The sequence below is a fragment of the Mobula birostris genome, chromosome 11, assembly GCF_030028105.1.
Source record: "Mobula birostris isolate sMobBir1 chromosome 11, sMobBir1.hap1, whole genome shotgun sequence".
NCBI lineage: Eukaryota > Metazoa > Chordata > Chondrichthyes > Myliobatiformes > Myliobatidae > Mobula > Mobula birostris.
The window spans coordinates 2,178,173-2,198,285 of NC_092380.1; the positions used below are offsets into that span (position 1 = coordinate 2,178,173).

The window sequence follows — 20,113 nt, forward strand, 5'->3', positions numbered from 1 at the left end:
GAGGGAGATTCAAAATCTGGCTGAGTGTTGTCATAACAACCTCTCATACAATGTCAGTAAGACCAAGGAGCTGATTATTACCTCGAGCTTCCTTAGGAGCTTGTGAAGATTCGGCATGACATTTAAAATTTTGACAAACTTCTATAGATATGTAATGGAGATTATATTAACTGGTTATATCACGGCCTGGTATGAAAATACCAAAGTCCTTGAACAGAAAGTCCTACAAAAGGTAGTGGATATAGCCCAGTCCATCACGGGCAAAACCCTCTCCACCATTGAGTATATCTACACAAAGCATTGTCACAGGAAAGTAGCATCTATCATCAGGGACACTCAGCACCCAGATCATACTCTCTTCTCACTGCTGCTGCGACCAGGAAGAAGGTATAGGACCCTGAGAACTCACACCACCAGCTTCAGGAACAGTTATTACCCCTCAATCTTCAGGATCTTGAATCAAAGTAGTCAACTTCACTTGCCCCATCACTGAAATGTTCCCAAAACCTATGGACTCACTTTCACGGACTTTTCATCTCACATGCTTTATATTTATTTATTACAGTTCCTTCATTTCTGTATTTTCACAGTCTTTTGTACACTGGTTGAACGCCCAAGTTGGTGCCATCTTTCATTGATTCTATTATGGTTATTATCCCATTATGGATTTATTGAGTATGCCCCCAAGATAACGAATCTCAGGTGACACTAATACATTACTTTGAACTAACCCAATCCTTCCTGTAGCAGGGTGACCAGAACTGCAGACAATACCCCTCGTGCAGCCTGTGATTTGTGTAATTAAAACACTGACAAACCAGGTGGTTGGGTGAAGCGACGACTGTTGGGTTGGAAGGTAAAACGGAAACAGAAGCTTGCTGGCCCGAATGGACTTACTGAGGGTCACCCCATTAAAGGATTCCCTTTGACCCCTCAGCGACCAGCCCCTTCATCCCTGGGTCCTTGCTGTCCCTGGAGAGGAGGGGTGGAGGTGAAGTCATTGAGTGAAGACACTGCAGCTAATGGCAGAGCGAAGGGATCCAGAGATATATAGGAAGGAGGTGGTTACAGAGAGAGTGAGGCACTTAGGGGTTGGAGGGTATTAATAGACACAAGAGGGAGTGGAGGGCGTCATTTACATAGGCAGGGAAAGGGAATATGTACCACAGTAGTCAGAGTGCTTACAGGGGAGACGATGAACACAGGACAACAGGGTCCTCCCTCCCATCCCCACTGACAGCTTCAAAAACAGCCGCCGCATCCAAAACATGCAAGAGAGAACTTTTTCACTGGCTGTCCTCAGACCCCCGGGTTCCGTGCTTAGACAGCCCAAGGGCTCCCTCTGCAGCTCAGAGAAGTCATCGAAGAAAGAAAGAAATCAGGAAGGCTAAAAGAAGGCATGAATTTCGTCTAGCAGACAAGATTCAGAGCAAAAGAATTTTAAGGGACAAAATTGGTCCTCTGGAAGACCAGAATGGTAATCCATGTATGGTGCCAAAACAGATGGAGAGATGTTAAGTGAATTATTTCCATCTGTATTTACTCGGGAAATGGACAAGTGTCTACTGAAGTCAAGCAAAACGGCATCAACTTCACAGACCCTGTACCGATTATGGAAGAGTTGTTTGCTACCCTGACAAAAATCAAGGTGGATACATTCCTGGGGCCTGACAAAATCTTCCCTTAGACCCTATGGGAGACAAATGCAGAGATGGCTAGGATCCTAGCAGAGATATTCAAAGCATCCTTTGTAACAGGAAGAGGTACCAGAGAATTCAAGGATAGCCAGTGTTGTTGCGCTGCTTTTAAAAAAAATCTCTAAACATAAACCAGGAAATTATAGGCCGGTAAGTCTGACATCAGTTGTGGAAAAGTTATTGGAAAGTATTTCAAGGGACTGGATATACAAGTGTATGGATAAACATGGCCTGATTAAGGATGGTTGGCAGAAATTATTATAATTCCTCTTCCCCCATGACAGTCCACGGCCTCCTCTACTGTCACGTTCAGGCCGCACTAGGGTGGAGGAGCAAGGCCATATATTCCATCACGGTAGACTCCAAACTGATGGCATGAACATCAATTTCTTAAAGTTCTGGTAATGTGCCCCCCCCCCATTCTGCTTCACCATTCCCATTTTTCTCTCACCTTATCCCATTACCTCCCCCTCCCCCTTTACTTTCCATAGCCTTGTCCTCATCAGAACCCCCCCAGTCCTGTATTTGTTTCACCAACCACCTTCCCAGCTCTTCATTCTACCCCTCCTTCATGCATCGTAGGTCGTGTTTAACCACTCCTATAGATTTTTTTTTTCCCAAGGAAGTCACCAGGAGAGTGAATAAGGGCCAGGCAGTGGATATTTTCTACAAGGCATTTGACGAAGTCCCACTTGGGAAGCTGGTCAAGAAGGTTCAGTTGCTCAGCATTCAGGATGAGGTGGTATATTGGATTAGACACTGGCTTTGTGGGAGAAGCAAGAGAATGGTAGTAGAAGGTTGCCTCTCTGACTGGAGGCCTGTGACTAGTGGTGTGCCGTTAGCAGTCCTGGCTCCTTTGATAATCGTCATCTATATCAATGATCTAGAAAATGTGATTAACTGGATCAGCGGATTTGCAAATGACGCCAAGATTGGGAGTGTAGCAGAGAGTGAGGAAGGCTATCATGGCTTGCAGAGGGTTCTGTATCAGCTGGAAAATGGAAGATAGAATTTAATGCAGACAAGTGCAGGGTTTTGCACTTCGGAAGGAACAACTGGAGTAGATCTTACAGAGTGAACAGTCGGGCACTGAGGAGTGTGGTAGAACAGAGGTAGCTAGCAATACAGGTCCATGATTCATTGAAAGTGGTGGCACAGGTAGATAAGGTCATAAACAAATCTTTTGGTACATTGACCTTCATAAATCTATTGAGTATAGGAGATGGGTTTTTCGTGGTCAGACCCAATTTAGAGTATTGGGTAGTTTTGGTCACCTACCTACAGGAAAGATGTAAACAGGGTTAAAAGTGCACACATGAGCTCAATTTCAACATTTAAGAAAATTTTGCATCGCCATCAGGCTGGTAGGGATATGGTCCTGTTGCAGGTCAATGGCAATAGGCAGTTTAAATGGTTTTGTCTCGGACTAGATGGATCAAAGGGCCTGTTTTGTGCTGTACTTTTCCGACTTTACAGAAATAATGTGGACAGTATAGTAATTGGCTGCATCATTGGAAACACATGCCCTTGAATGGAAGTCTCAACAGTAGTCGATACAGCCTAGTCTATCACAGGTAAAGCCTTTTCTACCATTCAGCACGTCTGCATGGAGTGGTGTGACAAGAGAGCAGCATCGATAACCCAGGCCAAGCCCTCTTCTTGCTGCTGCCGTTAGGGAGCTGCTACAGGAGCATCAGGTCCCACACCACCAGGTTCAAAAGTTATTCACCCACTTCCTGCCCCCCACCCCCCCACAATCATCAGGTTCTTGACCAGAGGGGATAACTTCACTGACATGGTTCCACAACCAATGGACTCACTTTCAAGGACTCTGCAACTCTCATTGATTCCTTAAGGTTGTTATAGCCAAGGTAGTAATGAGGACCATCTCCCACTACCTATTAAACACACCCAAAAGTTGCGTGCCTCAAATAGCCTCCAACAACCAAGTCTAGCTCCTGGCCTTCATGTGTGGCTTAGCTAGTATGCCTGGAGCAACCGTTTCTACTGACAGAAGGGGCAAATGAGGGTTATTAGCCCCTTAAAGCCAGTCCCTTTGGGCAGATAGAGCATGACAGATCATCTAGGAGAGGGAAAATTTTTTGATCTTAAGCCTCTGCTCTTTTGCCACCTTGAGTAAATAAATTCATCCTCGGGTTCCCCTTAAATATTTCACCTTTCACACTAAATCCATGACATCCAGCTCTCATCTCACAAACCTCAGTGGAAAAAGTCTGCTTGCCTTAACCATTTTCTACCCCTCATAATTTAATACACTTCTATCTAAATCTCCCCTCATTCTCCTTTGCACCAGGGTATTAACCCCTAACCTATTCAACCTTTCCCCATTCCTCAGTCCTGGCACACCTTTGTAAATTTTCTCCGTATTCTTTCAATCTTAAAGATTTCCTGTAGCTATGTGACCAGATCTACACACAGTACTCCAAATTACACCTCACACAACTTCAATGTAACATACAACTTCTACACTCAATACTTCACTGTTTTTCCAGCTGGTCCACATCCACTGCGAGCTTTGAGAGCCTTCCCGTTCACTATGCTCCCAATCTTGGTGTCACCCGCAAACGTATTGACTCCGTATATAGCATTATCATCCAGATCATTGATATAAATGACAATGACCACTACCCACAAGCCCCTAGTCAGAGAGGCAACCATCTACAACCACTCTCTGGCCTCTCCAATAAAACCAATGTTTAATCCAATTTACATCATGAACGCCAGTGACTTAAACTTCTTCATCAACCTCCCATGTGAGACCTTGTCAAAGGCCTCACTGAAGTCCAACCACTGCTTTTCCTTCATCAGATTTTCTAGTAGCCTTTCCAAAAATCTCTGCAGGACTGGTTAGACACCATCTATCACACAAAGCCATGCTGACGGTGCTTAATCAGTTCCTGTCTATCCAAACGTGTATATACGCAGTCCCTTAGGATACCTTCCATTAACTTACCACCATTAAAATCAGCCTCACCGGCCTAGAATTTGCTGTCTTCTCGGAGCTTCTTGTTTAAGAAAAAACATAACATTAGCTATTGCTCAATCCTCACCCATGGCAAAGAACGTTCTGCTGAGGCCCCTGAGATTTCTGCACCAACCTCCCACAAAGTGAGGAGACCCATTGTTAGGTCCTGAGGTGAAATCCACCCTAAATTGCCTCAAGACAGCAAGCATCTCCTCCCATGTAAACCGTACAAGACATATTACCTTATTGTTGGTTTTCCCTCATTCTATAAACCCTGTGTACAGCTCCTGAGCACAGGTGCAAAAGGTCCATTTAAGATCACCATCTCTTTTGGTTCCATGCACAGGTGACCACTCCCATCTACAAGAGGACCAAATATGGCTTTACTACCCGTTTGCCCCGAGTACATTTGTAGAAATACTTTGGATTCTCCCTCACCTTGTCTACCAGAGCAGCCATCTTTTGGCCCTCCTGATTTCCCTGGGTGGGCTCTTGCATTTCTACAGCACACTCTTCCAGTACCTCTATGCATCTCCTCCTTCTTAACCAGGGCCTCAATGGCTTGAAAATCAAGGGTCCCTAAACCTGTTATTCTGACAGAAACATACAAACTCTGTAACTCAATTTTTCACTTTTGAAAGCCTCCCACCCTACCAGAAACAACCGACTTACCAGATATGGCCTTTTTTCAATTTATAATCTCAACCCGAGCACCAGACCTATCCCTTTCCACAATTATCTTGAAACTAATGTAATTTATCACTAAATTCAGTATTACGTGCTCTAGCTAGGTCTTCTATATATGCAGGAAACTTTCCTCAACCCATCCAGCTCTTTGTCAATTATTCAGATAATATTTTGATGGCTCTGTGGCAAAGTTTGCAGATGTCTATCAGGATGTTGTGCTGCAAGCTGCAGTGTGTCAAAGTGTACTGGACAGTGTGCATGGAGTTTCTGTGTCTGACCCCAAGACCATGACAGGATTGTAAGGAGAGAGCTTCACTGTTTGATGCTGGGAATGTGACAGATGATGCAGAGGGAGGTTCTGACCATGGCAGCATGCGAAGGGATGATGTGGAGTGTGCATCACCGTGTGTCCAACTCAAGAATGTGTGATGGGACAGTATGGAGGGAGCTTCATTCTGTGCCTGCATGCAGGAGTGTCATGGGAGACTGCAGAAGGAGCTTCACTCTTTTATAACACTGGCTGGAACAGCATGGAGGGAAGTTCAGTACTTTGGATCTTGGTTGGACCCCCATAACAGCCTCAGAACACCTTGCACATCCCCATGCGCTGTAGATTTTTGTTAATATCTCTTTATTTCTGTCACACAGGTGGACACTTGTCTCCGTTTTCCATACAAAATATTCTTTGCATAGATTTTATTCAAAAGATACATGTATAGTACAATAAGGGAGCGTCTAGTCGGGGATGGGAGGAGGGGTTTACCCTGGAGTCAAGTTGGCTGTACAAGGGGACAGGAAAGACACAGTCGTAATCTGTAATTTATCATGTCATTGAACATAATTGGAACAACTAGATCATCAGAGAACGCAGGGGAGGGAGGGGCAGTGTTTGGTCCCCATCTTGCTGGGAGAAGGGAGAGCAAGGCAGGAGGAGGGAATGGGAGGGTGCCTCCCCTCTCTGCATTCCTCCACCCCCCCATCCTAAAAGGAGGGGTGGATGTTGGTCAGTGGGTCTGGAGCACCCAATCACCAGCTGCTGGGAGAACCCGTGTCCATGTCCCAGCAGGCTGACAGGCACACACACACATGTGGAAACCTGGGTACAGATACTGTAAACCCAACCCCAATCCATCAGCCAGTAATGCGGGCGAGGGGAGAGTCCCCTGGGGTGGGGGACTCACCCTCCTGCCCCTCACAAGCTCCTGTTGGGGGTTCACATGCACATCCACTTATGGGTTTCAGTGGGAGAAAGGAAGGAAAAAGAGTAAGTTGGGGGAAGGAAGTGAAGAGAGGGCAGAGAGAAGGGGTAAGGAGAAAAGTGGAAGAAAAGGGGGAACAGGAAGCAGTGAGGGTGTGAGAGATGGAGATCACAGGAGATATTTCCAAAACCCTTCACCCTGGGGTCTGAGGACTGGGAGGAGGATGGTCTCCTGCCTCCCAGTTGTCCGAGGATGGGGGGGCTGGTGGTTGGGAAGTGAATTAGGCCCTGGGCCGGCGGCCCCTCCGGTTGACAGAGGGCGGTCTTCCCCTGCGGCGTGGGGGAGGGGGTGGAGGAGGAGGAGGACGATGTATCGAGGGCCGTGCTCTGCCTCGGGACTTTCTCCCAGGCGGCCTTCCCCGGCGGGGTTGGGTGGGGGGAGGTGGCGGCGGAGGAGGAGGGGGGGTGAAGGGTAGGGACGAGATGCGAAGTTGGGGATTCTTGGGAGGTCGCCCCCTTCGGCCAGGGATCCGGACTTTGGGTGGGGGACCTGGAGAGCGGGAGGAGATGGGGCGGCCCCTCTTCCTGGGTGGCGCAGGAGTGGATGGAGGGGGTGGTGTGGGAAGAGGGGCTGGCGGGGGAGGAGAGGGAGGCAGGGGAGGAGAGGGAGGCGGTGGAAGAGAGGGTGGCGGTGGAAGAGAGGGTGGCGGTGGAAGAGAGGGAGGCGGGGGAAGAGAGGGAGGCGGGGGAAGAGAGGGAGGTGGGGGAAGAGAGGGAGGTGGGGGAAGAGAGGGAGGCGGGGGAAGAGAGGGAGGAGAGCGGATAGCTTGGCGACCTCGAGGCCGGTAACGGCGTCTCTCAAGGGGGGGCAGGAGGTCGCCAGGGCGCTGGCGTGTAGAACGATGGGTGGGGGCGGCTGGTGGTGGAGGACCCGAGGAAGCCTCTTCTACCTTTCCTTGGCCCACCTCTGGAGAGAGGCGGACGCGCTTAGCTTTGACGGGGCGGGGCTCAGGCCGCCGGACAATGACGTTGATTCGGCCAGGGACCCGGCGCAGGACGGTGGCCGAGAGTTGGGCCCCCTCACTAGCCGGCAGCCCCTCCCTCACTAGGGCCTGGTCAGCTGTCCGGCGCCGCCGCTTGACTGGAGGACGGGGAGGTGGTGCAACTTCTTTGTCCTCCTCCTCTTCATCTTCACCCTCTGCAGCATCCAGAACTTGTGGACTGGTGGGCCTCGACCTCTGACCCTCCGCCTCCATGTTGACCAATGTCTCTTGATTGCCTTCTCCCAACTTCTGATGGTCCATCTCTGTGCCAACCAATATCCCTGGGTCATTCTTTTCCGACCTTTGAACCGCTGTGTTCACTGTTACCAATGTCCCTGGGTCACCTCCCGACCTTTGACCCTCAGTGTCCACAGTAACTGATGAACCCGGGTCGTCCCCTCCCAACTTTTGACCCTCTGTGTCCTTGGTAACCAATGGCTGTGGGTCAACATCACCCAATCTTCCACCCGTATCCACAGTAATTGATTCCTTTCGGTCACCCTCTCTCGAACTTCGAACCTCTGCATCCATGCTAACCGATGATTGCAGTTCACCCTCTCCTGATCTTCGACGCTCTGCGTCCATGGTATGCAATGCCACCGGTTTGCGCTCGCGTGACCTTTGGCCTGCTGCGTCCGTGGTAACTAGAGAGGGGCTGTCTTGCAACCTCTGACCCTCCAGTGCTGGCTCCACGGTTACTGACATCTCACCCATGGCAACAGGAACACTCAAGGCTTGGCCATCTGGCTGACCATCTGCAAGGGCAGTCTCTGTCTCCAACTGGCCAGTGAGCGTTTCTGCCTCTTTCGGTCCTGTCTCCATCCGTCCTGGAACTCTCTCTGTCTTTGCCTGTCCCAACTCTGTCTGTCTGGTCTCCCTAGGTTCCGGGACTGTCTCAGTCTGTCTCCGTCGGGTCTCAGTCGCTGTCTCTACCTGTCCCAGGACTGTCTCTATCTCTCCCATCTCCTTCTGTCCCAGTCTGGTCTCAGTCTCTGTCTCTGTCTCCACCTGTCCCTGGACTGTCCCCATCTCTCTCATCTCTGCGGCCCCCGTCTCTGTGGGGTGGGAACCATCACACACAGGTCGGACCCCATCACTCCCCCAAACCTCCGACCCGGCCTCCTCAGCGAAGATCTGCTCAGGGAGCTCACTGCTGATGTGGATGTGCAGGTCACGAGTAGTGGAGGCCTCAAAAGGCAGGGGTGGAGGGAGGGGCGGAGGGGGAGGCAGTGCCAGTGGAACCTCTTCGCCCTCCCCATCGGGGACACGGCATCCACGCAGTCGCCGGCTTAGACGAGTGCTGGGGCGGGGAGGTGGCTGTGGGCGGGTCCTCCTCGGGCGCCGGTTGGTTGGCTCCTCGGATGGGAGGGGCTCCTCTTCGCCATCCCCCCAGCTCCAGCTTTCGTCCTGAGCCTGGTGCAAGTCCTTCCGGGCAGCTTCCACCTGCTCCTGTGGGGGGGAGGAGGTAGGAGGTAGAATGATGGAGAGGGGAAGGGGAGGGGAGAAGAGGAGTAGGAGAGGGAAGGAGAGGGGAAGGGGGGAGGAGAGGGGAAGGGGGGAGGAGAGGGGAAGGGGGGAGGAGAGGGGAAGGGGGGAGGAGAGGGGAAGGGGGGAGGAGAGGGGAAGGGGGGAGGAGAGGGGAAGGGGGGAGGAGAGGGGAAGGGGGGAGGAGAGGGGAAGGGGGGAGGAGAGGGGAAGGGGGGAGGAGAGGGGAAGGGGGAGGAGAGGGGAAGGGGGAGGAGAGGGGAAGGGGGGAGGAGAGGGGAAGGGGGGAGGAGAGGGGAAGGGGGAGGAGAGGGGAAGGGGGAGGAGAGGGGAAGGGGGAGGAGAGGGGAAGGGGAGGAGAGGGGAAGGGGGGAGGAGAGGGGAAGGGGAGGAGAGGGGAAGGGGGAGGAGAGGGGAAGGGGGAGGAGAGGTAGGAGGGAGAATGATGAGAGGGGAAGGAGGGTTGGAGAAGGGAAGACTGGTCAGTGGGAGTCCTACCAGATGATTCTTAAAGATGAGTGTCTCTCTGTTCCCCTGTATTATTCCTCACATCACCCACTCTACCACCAGTTGTATCTACAGGAGCTGATAACTCAATAAGGCAATGTCCACTATCAAAGACCCCCACCATCTGGGCCATGCCGTCTTCTCGTAGCTCTCATCAGGCTGTAAGTTAAGAAGCCTGAGGACCCATACCATCCATTGGGTTCAGGAATAGGTACTTTCCTTCAAACATCACAGTTGCTGGTGAACGCAGCAGGCCAGCCAGCATCTCTAGGAAGAGGTACAGTCGACGTTTCGGGCTGAGACCCTTCGTTAGGGTCTCGGCCTGAAATGTCGACTGTACCTCTTCCTAGTGATACTGCCTGGCCTGCTGCGTTCACCAGCAACTTTGACGTGCATTGCTTTGAATTTCCAGCATCTGCAGAATTCCTTCTGTTTACTTCCCTTCAAACATTTGATTTGTGATCACTGCCTCAGTCTTCAACACTCTGCACTACAATGGACTGGTTTTCTTGTGGATGCTGCTCATCTGATGCCGTGTGTCTGATGTTGCTGCAGGTTCTCAAGTTTTTGCACTGCACATGGACTTGAACATAGGACAAAAATAATCCATAAGATCTCAATACAAGAACTGAATAGACCATTTGGCCCATCGAGTCTGCTACCTCATTCTCCTGCTGTCTCCCTGTAACCATTGACACCCTTACTAACCAAGAATGCATTAACCTCCATATTAAATACACCCAAAGGGACCCCACAGTCATCTGTGGCAATAAATTCCAGATTTACTGCTCTCTGGCTAAAGAAATTTCCTCTGATTGCTGACCTAATGGGATGTCCTTTTCCAAGACTGCGCCCACTCCCACTATTGGAAAAACCTTTTGCATATCCACCAATCTAGATTTTTAGGTATTCGATAGATACCAATGATATTCCTCTCATCGTTCTTCACAGCCCCAAGGGGTACATGCCCAGAGCTATCAAATGCTCCTTGTATGTTAATAATTCGCCTGTCATGCTGGGGAAAGGCTCTAGAGGGGGCCTACCTCTGCCTGCTTCAACTCCTCCCTGCTGACGTCTTCCAGCGTGGCTTCCAGGTAGTTCATGGCGTAGCGCTCGATGGGGGTGAGCTGAGGGAAGAGGGGACTCTGTTAGTCTGTGCAAGGAGGCAGTGACTGTGTATCTCCTCTCTCTCCCCATCCCCTGCTTCCATCCTTGCCCTTTTCCTCCACTTCCTTGCTCAGCCTTGAACAGCTCCTCTCCTCCAGCTTCCCCACAACACACCCTCACCCAAATTCTTCTCCACTTTACCACATCCTCTCCCCTTCACACTCCCTCCCCAGCTCCCCTCATCCTTTCCACATACCCTCACTCTTTTCCCTCTTCTTCCCCAGCCCCCAACCTCCCCATCCCTCTCTCCTCCCTCCCCTTGGGTTACCTGCTCCATCAGGGCGGCAATCTCCTGCTCGGCCTTGGACAACTCTTCCTCTTCTTCGCGGGCTGACCCCTCCTCACCCTCCAGAGGGATGTTCTCATTGAACTCGGCCAGGTCCGCCACCTGCTCCGCTTTGGCCAGCGAAGCCGCACGCATGTCCTCCTCGTCCTCTGCCCTGCCCAGTGCCTGGGGTCAGGGAGACAGACTCACCAAGTTGTGGGGATTGGTAAACAGAGACACATCCTAACCCACCCACACTCCCTCGCTCAGCACACATTAACCAAACACTAGACAGCCAAGGTGATACCATATTTCTGCTCCCCCAGCCAGACATGTATACCACTGGGGGATATCAACCAGATTCTATAGACCATCACACCAGTTAACTATATAGTATAAACTGCCAGAAAGTCAGCTAGTCTCTGCAGACTACCACACTGCTTAATTAGATGGTATGGTCGGGCAGCTGGCCAACCGTGGGAGGAAACCCACACGGATACGGGGAGAAGTTACAAACTTAGACGCAGTACTAGAATTGAGCGCTGACTCCGAAACTCTGTGAGTTGTAATCGCACCACGCTACCATGGCACCCAACGTACACCATTCAGAAGTGAGTGGGGTGGGGGGAGGCAGTCTCTGTAGACTGCCAGGCACAAAGGACACTAAGCTCGCACTTCGCAAACCAAAGCACTACATCACTCTCCCACACCCCCTCACCTGTTCCAGGATTTGCGTCTGCTTGGCCGAAACGGAGTCCTCCTCTTCTGGCCGGGGAGTGGGGGGCGGTGGGGGAAGAGGAGGTGGCAGTGGCATCTCTGGCTCCTTCTGGGGCTCTTCTGTCGGGACGTCAAACAGTTCTCGGATGGTTTGCTGGGGGGAGGGGATGGTTGTGGTGGAAGAAACAGAAGTAAGTGGTTAATCATCTCAGAGAGAAACATCTCTGGGAGGGGCCTGAATTGCAAGATGGCCAAATCCTGAGGTTCCCATCTTCCCCACAGACAGACAACCAGGGAGGATGCAACCTTAAAGCCCTCATACAGGGTGGCAGCCAACAAACATCCATGTGCTTGCACAAGTACCTTGTAAAGATTTTGTGTCCATTTGTATTGAAGAACCATAAAAAGCATCTTATCCAACACATCAGGGCTTATTCTTTCCATGACTGCAATAAACTGCAGAGTGTTATGACACAGCTCAGCACTTCAAGGAAACCAGCCTCCTCTCCATGGACTCCGTCTACATTCCCTGCTGCCTCAGTAAAGAAGTTGGTATAATCACAACCCCAAACACTTGGACTTTCTCAGATTCATCATCCAGAAGATAAAAAAGCCTGAAAGCACATCCCACCAGGCTCAAGTACAGGTGTTACCCTGCTCTCATAAGACTACTACTGAACAGTCTTCGTACAATCAGATGAACTCTTTACTTCCCAAGCAACAAACAAAAAATGCCAGACGAATTTAGGCCAGGCAGCGTCTGTGAAAAAAATTACAGTCAATACTGCAGACTGCCGAAGGGTCTCGGCCTGAACTGTCTTTGGCACTGCCTGGTCTGCTGAGATCCTCCAGCATTTTGTGTATGTTGCTTGGATTTCCAGCATTCGCAGACTTTCTCATGTTTGTGATTTCTGTACCTCCCAATCTACCTCATTATGGCCCTCGCACCTTACTGCCTGCCAGTACTGCACTTTCTCTGTAACATTTATCATGTGTGACGCCAAGCAGAGCTACCGGACGGATGATGCTAATAAGAGAGATAACGGAAGACAATGGAGAAACATTCAAAATGCTAATTAGAGAGAAGAGAGAGATTAACGAGAAAGAAACACAATTCAGATATTGACAGACCGTTTGCTTTGAACATGAACTGTTTGAAGTTTGATGGACAGGTGATACGCCAGCAGGGGGATAAAAAGAGGTTTGCTAAGGCACGACATGCCACGAGACCCTGGAAAGAGCAGTGTGCCCCCACAAGTTGGTGGGAGTTTGGAGGACTGGTTCGCAGGAATTGGTCAGAGGCTCACAGGGTGTAAAGATACGATCAGTGGGAACCCGGGGTGTGTGTCCGCCCTTGCCTGGGTGCCGGGTTCACCACGGAAGAACGATCGTATCCGGAATGGAGGGGTCACAGTCGGTGACCACAGCGGGATCAGAAGACATCAAAAGGTCTGCCTGAAACCAACTGCATCTCTCTCTCTCTAACGGTACAACAGTGATTACCTCGAACTGCACTAAACTGAGCTGAACTCTGCTTCACTTAAGACTGATCATTTTACCCCTAGACTGCGATACAGCTTGGTTGATTTCTATTACCCTAGTTCTGTCTGTATGTGTGTATTATCATTGCTAACCTGTTACATTTATATCCTTATGATTAGTGTACTGTATTACTTATTTCTTTAATAAAACTTTATTAGTTCCTAGTAATCACAGACTCCGAGTGTTCCATTTCTGCTGGTTTGGCAACCCAGTTACGGGGTACGTAACACATTTTACTCTGCAATTGATTTTCCTTTTCTATGTATGTAACCATCTGGCGAAAGTGACAAGCTCCAAAAGAAAAGCTTTTCCACTCTATCTTGATACGCACGACAATAATATTGCAGCATTCTTTTTAAACATGTTAATTCTTCTGGCATCTCGTTCTATCTGCCCACCACTCTTTTGATGAAATATTTGCCACTCAGGTCCCTTTCAAATCTTTTCACCTCTCACCTCAAAACCAGTACCTTCTGGTTTTGGACTCCCCACCCCGGGGAAAAGACTATAAGCATCCACTTTTCTAGTACCTGCCCTGCCTGTGACAAGACACTGCAGAGAGCTGTGGACACACCTCAGAACATCACAGAAACCAGCCCCTCCTCCGTGGACTCTGTTTACTCTTCAGTATGCAAGATGAACTTTTCACTGAATCTTGGTAGACACGACAATAATACACCATTATCAACACCATAAATGTCGAGGAGGTCACCCCTCAGCCTGTCCAGTCTCTCCTAGGGGAAAATAGGGGGCTATGCAGGAGGGAAGTGTTACACTGATCTTGGAGTAGGTTAAAAAGTCTGCACAACATCATGGGCCTTGAGGCCTGTATTGCACTCTTCTAATGTTGCTTGTAATTTAAGCCCTCAAGTCCCAGCAACATCCTAGCGAATCTTTTCTGCACCTGGTTTGTAACAGGGTTGAGCAGAACTGCAGACAACAGTCCGCCCAAAGCCTTCCCAACATCTTGTATAGCTGTAACACTAATATTCAGAGCTCTCGACCAACATAGACAAGTGTGCAAAGTGCTTTCTTCAGCCTGATACAAATTTATATAACTCTACTGTCCCAAATTATGAAGGGATCCAGGATTCTCCCCTGACAACTGTAGGAAGACAGGCTGCAGCTGCACAAAGCATCTGCGGAAGGGGGAATGGATAGTTGACATTCCGGGTCAAGACCCTTCACCTGGACCGAAACTAGAGAACGGATTCTCCGGCGCTTTGCATGCCAAACCCCAGATGTCAGTTGCCTCTGCCCCCACCCTCTGTTTACCTCCTTGAAGAAGGCAGTGGTGAAGTTGCCCCCTTCGATGGCTAGGTCCCCCAGCATCCGCTTCTGGTTGGCCTTCTTCAGGATGTTCTCCTCCACGGTACGGTCACTGATCAGCCTGGAGTGGGAGGGAGAGAGAAGTTCACTGGAAGAAGCAAACGGCACATACTTTCTCTGCCCCCACCCCTCCTCTCCACCCTCATCCCCTCCCTTCCACTCTCTGCACTCCAGCGCCTCCCATTTTTTGCCCTCCCTCTCGGACCCCACACCTGTAGATGTGGACATCTCTGGTCTGGCCGATGCGGTGACACCGATCCTGGGCCTGGGCATCCATGGTGGGGTTCCAGTCACTGTCGTAGAAGAGCACAGTGTCTGCCCCGGTCAGATTCACCCCCACCCCGCCACTCCGCGTGGAGAGGATGAAGCAGAAGATGCGCTTGTCGGCATTGAAGCGGTCCATCAGGATCTGCGGTGGGGGAGGGGGAGAGAGAAAACAATCTCACAGTCAGACCCAGGCCATACTACTGACTCCAGTCCAGTCCTTGGATAGACCACTCCCATCCAGTTTGGTTTGGTCCAATCCAGTCCCTGGAATGAGCGCTCCGGTCTAGTCTGAACCATTCCAGCAGTCCAGTAAACAGACAGACAGCTCCCCAACTCAATTTACACCACTCCAGTCCGGTCCATTCTAACCCAACATTGCTAAGTATGAGCAACACAGAGCAAGATCCTGAAGCACAGCACACGGGTCCCAGGGACAGGCGACGAGCCCCCGGAGGACCCGCAGGGGGCGCTGCCCTCACCTGGCGCTGCTCCACCCTGGTGCTACCATCCAGCCGCAGGTAGATGTGGCCATGGAAGTTGAGGAACTGCTCCAGCACGTCCAGCATGCGCGTCATCTGGGTGAAGAGAAGCACCCGGTGTCCCTCGGCCTTCAGCCGCCGCAGCAGGGGGTCCAGGACCTGCAGCTTCCCTGTGGGGGGATGGGGTCAGAAGGGTTAGAGGAGTGCAGCAACAGAGACAAGAAAGAGTGCAGGAGCAGAGGACAGGCAAGACAGTCAGAAAGAGGAGGCAGAATTTTACACAACCGTATGGCAAAATCTGCAGAATCCTTTCCCCAGTACCTGGGCTCTCAAAAAAAGGCTCCCCTCTTCACCCTCACTCAAATTTACAAGTCTGTTTATGCCTCTGAAAAGTAGTGATTGTATCTGATTTCACCACCTCTGGCAAAGCTCTGCAGGTACCGACCACTCTCTGTGATGCTGACCTTGCACAGCTCCTTCCAGCTTACTCTAAATCTTGACCCTGACTTAAACCATGTCTCGACTTTGACGAGATTCTGACTACCCATTCTACCTTTGCCTTCATTCCATGGAGAACAACCCCAGCCTCACCTACCTCCTCCCACCCCCACCCCCCCGGGTAAATAAACTCTTCCAATCAAGGTGACAAATTCACTCACTGTCTCCAAATTAGAGTCAGAGGACATGCATTTAAGGCAACTGCAGGGAAGTCAAGAGGTAGATGGTGGATGCCTGAAACATTGTGGGTTGTGACAACAGAAGCAGATACATTAGGGACATCTAGGAGACTATTGCGCACATGAAAGAAAAATGAAAGGTTCTGGGCTGTGTAGGAGGGAAAAGATCATGGAGTAAATTTATGAAAGTCAGCACATCATGTTGTGCTCTACCATGCAGCACGCTTCCATCCTGAAACATGAATTTAATAGAAGTCAGAGAACATGATCTATAAGGAAAGGCTGCACAGTATGAGTCTGTTTTTGAATCCCCAACCCCAAGGAAGAAGACTTGTGGGCATCCAGCCTCATGGGTTTTATCCCCCTCTGCATCAGCCCAAGAGGAACTGAATAAGGCCCTCCCCATTGAGCTCAGGAGCTGCAAGGTAATGTGGCAGCTCAGCTCCATGAAACTGGTCAGACCACACTTGGCAGTGTGGTGTTCAGTTCTGATCGCCTGGCTATAGAAAGGCTGTGGAAGCGTCAGAGAAGGTGTAGAGGAAATTTACTAGTGTGATGTCCGGATTAGAAAGCACGTCCTATGATGAAAGGTTGGGCAATTCTCTTCGGAATTCTCTAAGGATGAGGCAACTTGCGAGCTGTATAAGAAGATTAGAGACATAGATTGAGTAGACAGCCAGCTCCTTGCTCTCAGGATAGAAATGGCTACTAAAACATTTACAATAGAAATGGTAATATAATTGGGAGGGGGGAGGAGAGAGGGGGGACGACAGAGTGAGTGTGAGTATGTGTGTGAGTATATATACGTATGTGTGTATAACTATATATACCTTTATCTATCTGCATCTATATCTCTATCTATCTATCTACCTCCATACCTGCCAGGACTGGAGGTAGAGGCAGGAACATGGCTGATCGTGGAGTAGGTTTATAAAGGTCAGCACAACATTATGAGCTGAAGGTCTCAAACTGTGCTGTTCTATGCTTGTATCATGCTTGTATCTTGCCTTATAAGCATCTAACTTTGATGAGCTGGGCTAGTTTAAGCACCTGCCAACCCAGCCTCCCAGAACAGGTGCCCTTTCCCCAAATTTGGTGCTCAATAGTTCCTGTGATGCCACAGGATACTCAGTACCTTCCTCCTGCCAGTGCAGATTACACTCAAACAGGTGGGCATCTCAGCAGCTGCACTGACATGCAAGATCACAAGAGGCCACAGAGAGTTGTAGTCTCAGCCAGCTCCATCATGGGCACAACCCTCCCCACCAAGGACAACATCTTCAACAGCTGGTGCCTCCAAGAAGGCTGCATCCATCCCTAAGGTCCCTCACTATCCAGGCCATGCTCCCTTCTCATTACCGCCATGAGGGGAGGTAGAGCAGTCTGAAAACCCATGCTCAGCAGATTCAGGAACAGCTCCTTCCCCTCTGCCATCAGATTTCTGAACGGCCCATGAACCTACCTGGTTATTCCTCTGTTGCATTATTTATTTGCAAAAGACTAGAAAAGTGTGTAGAAATATTTGGCCCCCATACCTCTGTTCACATAAATTAGTATTACAACCAGGGATTTTGATCAATATACCTGAGATTTTTTATTTGTGAATTACATGCTTTTTAAAAAAAAACAGGAGCCCCCTCCCCCAAAAAAGAGAGAAAATTGTAAAGCAAAAACTGGAATGTCAGCAGTTCAATAGTATTCATCCCCCATTGCTCAGTACGTAACTGAACCACCTCTCACAGGTATTACAGACAGTAACTCACTGTCATAAAAATCCACAGATGCTGGAAATCCAAAGCAACGCACACATAAAACACTGGAGGAACTCAGCAGGTCAGGCAGCATCTATGGAAAAGAGTAAGCAGAAGGGTCTCGACCCAAACTGTCCATTGTTTACTCTTTTTCATAGATGCTGCCTGGCCTGCTGGGTTTCTCCAGCACTTTGTATACTACAGCCAGTAGTCTTTTTGGCTAAGTTTCTATTAGCTTTGCACAACTTGACAGAGCAAGATTTTCCCATTCCTTGTAAAAAAAAATCACTCGAGCTGTACCAGGTTAGTTGGGACCAGTGGTGGACAGCAGTCTTGAGGTCTTGCCAGAGATGTTCAATCAGGTTAAGGTAAGGTCAGGACTCTGGGCCACTCAAGGACATCAATTTTCTTGTAATGTTCATTTATGTGAACAAAGGGTTGGCAGCTGAATACTTTTTAAAGGCCCCATATAAAAGAAAGGATGTAATGCTGAGACTTTATAGCTTATTAGTCAGACAGTATTTGGGGTATTGAGAGTAGTCTTGGGCCCCATATCCAAGAAAGGATGAGCTGGCAATGGAAAATGTCCACAGGTGGTTCACAGACTTTATCCCCGTTTGATGGCTCTGGGCCAAAACTTGCTGACGATTAGAAATATGATGGGGTGTTGTGTATTTTACATTTCAGTAATATTTGAGTAATATTGTAAATACATTGTTTAAGCATTCTTGTTTACATAATAAATGTGGGTTATATGTAAAAGTAGGTAAATGGTATACATCATCATGCCACTATGTAATATGCAGATGCCTCATTAAAGTAAAACAAATTGGCTTGCTCTTTTCCTTTCAATTAGTTTTCTTGTGAGTTACAAAACATTACTGGGGGGGCGGGGGGAAGAGGTGAAATCTCAATGAAACCTACCAAATATTCAAAGTCATGGATAGAGTGGACATGGAGACAATGCTTCCTATAGTATAGTACCAGAAAGCACAGCCACAGAATAGAAGGGCATTACTTTAGAACAGAGATGAGGAGGAATTTCTTTAGCCAGAGGTTGGTGAATCTGTGGAATTAATTTCTCTCAGATGCCTGTGGGGGCCAAGTCATTGGGTATATCTAAGGCAGAGCTTAATAGGTTTCTGATTAGTATGGGCAAGAAAGGTCATGGGAAGAAGGCAGGGGAATGCAGTTGAGAGAGAAAATACATCAGCCATGATCAAACAGGGGAGCAGACGATATCAACCAAATGACGTAATTCTGCTCTTATGGACCAGGGCCCATCCCCGAGGAATCCTTGAGTACACCATGAACAACTCAACTTTCGAGATTCAGAGTTCTCCTCAAACCCCTCCCATTCAGGAGCATTCACAAAAGAACACCACTCACCGCAGTCGTACTGAATAAGACGGAGGTCGGGGAACTGCGTTCTCATGTTGGAGATGATGCGGTGAAGCCGAGCAGTACGAGGGGCGAGCTTCTGGTGCAGGGTCTCAGCAAGAAGCAGTTGCCGGTGATGGTCCGAGGGGGGAGGGTGGGAGACGTGCATCCGGATGGGTGGGGCCTCCACGGGAGGTATAACGAAGATGAACCTGCGGATCAGGACAGGCAGAGAGTTGGACTCCCTCCACTCCGCCCATCATACACCACCCCAACCCCCACCCCCAGGGTCAGGCACAGAGTGAAGCTCCCTTCATATTATCCCATCACACACTCCCAGGGTCAGACACAGGGTGAGCCTCCCTCCATACTGTCCAATTACAAACTCCCGAGATCAGAGAAGGCGAACCTCCCTCCATACTGTCTCATTACATACTCCTGGGGTCAGACACAGAGTGAAGCTCCCTCCACACTGTCCCATCACAGACATCAGGTTCAGACATAGAGTGAGGCTCCCTCCCACCACCCCGCACCCACCTATCGATGACGTCCCCCAGTTGCTCGATCCTCTCCTCGGGGTTGCGTACAGCTCTGTCCAGCGCTGACGTGGTCCTCCAGTACGCCTCAGGACCCCGCTTTTCCTGCCCTGTTTGTGCTGCCAGACAGTGGGCGTAGCCCAGTCCCCGCCAGCGATCCGCCCCACCACTCCCCTCCTCGGTCGGGGCTTGAGGAGGGGGCCCATGGGTGGTAAGATTGCAGAGCCGCAGGAGCTCGGTGCCATAGACAGGACACATGGAGCAGCGGCGCTCGTTCAGTGCGTGGATTCGCTCCAGTCGTTCCTTCCGATGCTGGAGCCTCTTCTGTTCAAGCGACTCCTGTACAGGTGGGAGGGGATCAGTGTGGTTAGGGGGTAGAGTTGTGTATCAATCCCAAACT

The 20,113-nt window shown here is 49.9% G+C and overlaps 1 protein-coding gene across 2 annotated transcripts in view; it reads right to left on the reverse strand.

The window, feature by feature from the left end:
* Positions 1-6,051: 6,051 nt before the first annotated feature.
* Positions 6,052-20,113, reverse strand: part of srcap (Snf2-related CREBBP activator protein) — a 68,631-nt gene continuing 54,569 nt past the window's right edge. For both annotated transcript variants that reach the window (XM_072271466.1, XM_072271465.1), the window contains 9 exons: positions 19,715-20,052; positions 19,187-19,389; positions 15,370-15,539; positions 14,836-15,032; positions 14,570-14,684; positions 11,754-11,906; positions 11,039-11,221; positions 10,647-10,730; positions 6,052-9,060 (listed from right to left, as the gene is read on the reverse strand). In XM_072271466.1, coding sequence (XP_072127567.1) covers positions 6,850-9,060; positions 10,647-10,730; positions 11,039-11,221; positions 11,754-11,906; positions 14,570-14,684; positions 14,836-15,032; positions 15,370-15,539; positions 19,187-19,389; positions 19,715-20,052 — 3,654 coding nt within the window. In that variant the 3' untranslated portion in view covers positions 6,052-6,849. The remainder of the gene's footprint in view (positions 9,061-10,646; positions 10,731-11,038; positions 11,222-11,753; positions 11,907-14,569; positions 14,685-14,835; positions 15,033-15,369; positions 15,540-19,186; positions 19,390-19,714; positions 20,053-20,113) is intronic.